The 2,524-nt window shown below is 43.0% G+C and overlaps 1 protein-coding gene across 1 annotated transcript in view; it reads left to right on the top strand.

Annotated features, from left to right (window-relative positions):
- The first annotated feature begins 230 nt into the window (after positions 1 to 230).
- The window catches only part of LOC115475044 (olfactory receptor 6C3-like), a 38,340-nt gene continuing 36,046 nt past the window's right edge, over positions 231 to 2,524 (top strand). Inside the window, exon 1 of the mRNA XM_030210781.1 lies at positions 231 to 1,008. Coding sequence (XP_030066641.1) covers positions 231 to 1,008 — 778 coding nt within the window. The remainder of the gene's footprint in view (positions 1,009 to 2,524) is intronic.

The following is a 2,524-nucleotide window of genomic DNA, read 5'->3' as shown; positions in this document are numbered from 1 at the left end:
TACTTTTTGTTTTTAATTTTTTAAAGTATTACTCATTTTAGCCTTCTCCTCTAGTCATTTCATTGGCTCTCTATCCATTTCCACATACAGTTCACATTCCTCTTATTGACTGACAAGTGTATTCATTCTGCAGCTTCTCAGTACCTCTCCACTCATATCTGCTATAATGTCAAACCTTTAGATATATTAGTTAGAATTTTCAATTTTGCCTTATCCCAACAGCTATCAGAATGGGAGAAATAGAAAAGATGAATCACACCAAGGTTACAGAATTCATCATTCTGGGATTCTTTGAGTTGCCTGAGATGCAGCCCCTCCTTTTCCTTGTGTTTTTGATTATTTATCTGATGTCTTTCACAGGGAACCTTCTTATTATATTCACAGTTTGCTCCAATTCCCAACTGCATAGCCCCATGTTCTTCTTTCTCAGCAACTTGTCCTTCCTCGAAATCTGTTATGTGACTGTCACTGTGCCTAAACTGTTAGCAGTGCTCATAGCACAGAATAAGACCATCTCTTTCATGCAGTGTATGATGCAGATGTACCTGTTCCTAGCCTGCACGGTTACTGAGTTCCACATTCTCACCGCCATGGCCTATGATCGCTATGTTGCTATCTGCAAACCCTTGCATTATACCATCATCATGAACAGGAAAGTCTGCATTATTCTAGCCATTGTTTCATGGATAATTGCATTTCTAGATCTAGTCCCTCAAGTTACTTTAATATCTCAATCATCTTTCTGTAGCTCCAATGAAATTAACCATTTCTTCTGTGACTTCACAGCATTGATGACTCTGTCATGTTCAGAGACCTATGTCATTGAAACTATAAATTATATCGAAGGTCCACTTGTAGGTTTTACCCCATTCATATTAACAGTTATATCATATGTGTATATTATTTCTGCTGTATTAAAAATCCACTCTGCTACAAGTAGACAAAAAACCTTTTCTACCTGTTCCTCTCACCTCATTGTTGTTCTATTATTTTATGGGACCTCTATTGGTGTGTATTTGAGACCTCAGACTTCTTACTCAATGGACCTTAACAAATTGATTACTGTAGTGTATATATCTGCAATTTCACTGCTCAACCCTTTGATTTATAGCCTGAAAAATAAGAAACTGAAAGAAACATTATGGAAAACAACCAGGAGAACTATTTTTATTCCTGAATCAGTAAAATGCTGCAACATTTCAAAGATGAGTAAACAGTATGGGTGTTAATTTCATAGGCAGCAGCTTATAGGAGATATCAAAAAGGATGCTTATTACATATTTTATAAAGATAACATAGGTGCCCATATTTGTTTACAGAGCTGCCATTCTTGGAGGGAGAGGTTTTGACCGGTTCAGGATTTCTGAGAACTTCATTCTGGTGTGTTATGGAACTTCAGCACTGATTACAATGGATAGAATCATGGACTACAAATATTACACTGCTTTGGGACCTGCCAAAACGTCTCCCTCCTGCAATCAGCTTTACATTTATAGCGTGGAGGGGCATAACCAAACGGGGCCGGCCATCTCCGGGGCCAGCCCCAGAAAGGGGCAGAGCCAACCGTATTATCGAAAAAGGTGGCTGGCCATCTTTTGTTTCGATAATACGGTTGGGGCCGGCCAAATCTCAACTTTTAGGTCAAATGTTGAGATCGCCGGATTTAAAGATGGCCGGATTTAGAGATGGCCGGATGTAGAGATCACCGGCTTCGGTTTCCAGCCATAATGGAGTGAAAGCTGAGAGTTTGATCAGTACCTGTTACCTTTGTCTGTGTGCCATAGTCGGAACGTTTTCCCCCTCATCTGCCTCATTTGTGTTTTACCTTTTCAACTTTCCGTACCCCTTCTAGCCCCCAAACCCAGACACCACTACTCCTTTCTCTATCTCCCCATCCCCTCTCCCTATCTCTCCCTATTCACTGTCCCCAAGTTCATAATTCATTCCTTTGCCTGTTTGTAGTCTCTGTTTGTCTTTGTCCTGTGTACTGCTGCAGCGTGTTTGTGAAGACTGTCATTTGCTGCTTGGAGAGTGAGTGGCTAGAGGGTGTGGTAGGAGAGTTTGTATTGGGTCAGAGAGTGCTTGCAGTGTGTGACTGCATTGTTTGTCGGTGGTGGGAGAGTGAGTGTCAGCTTCTGTTTGTTGCTGCTGTGTTTCACCAAGTTGGTAGGGAGAGGTGAGCACTGGTGTCACTGCATTGCACCTGTAGTGTAGAGAAATGGAGGCACTAAATGCACAGGTGGTTTACATGTTGGAGGAAGAGGGGAGGCACCGCAGGAGGTACTCATGCCCCAGAGTTTTCAGGTCCCGTAGCAGCAGTGGTGTGCTGGTAAATGTTTAACAACAGGCTCTCTCCCCAGTCTACCTCTGTGCCCCCCCGTCCACCTCTGCACCCCCCCAGCCACCTCTGCACCCCCCCATCCATCTCTGCACCCCCCCCCCAAATTGCAGAGCTGGCTATGGCTATAGCCAGGGAGAGAGCCTGGGGGGGCAATGCATTGCTCCAGGAAAAAAAAATATTTAT

Source organism: Microcaecilia unicolor, chromosome 7, assembly GCF_901765095.1.
Source record: "Microcaecilia unicolor chromosome 7, aMicUni1.1, whole genome shotgun sequence".
NCBI classification, from domain to species: domain Eukaryota; kingdom Metazoa; phylum Chordata; class Amphibia; order Gymnophiona; family Siphonopidae; genus Microcaecilia; species Microcaecilia unicolor.
The sequence above is the reverse complement of the archived record's forward strand: the minus strand, read 5'-3'. Positions and strand labels throughout refer to the sequence as shown.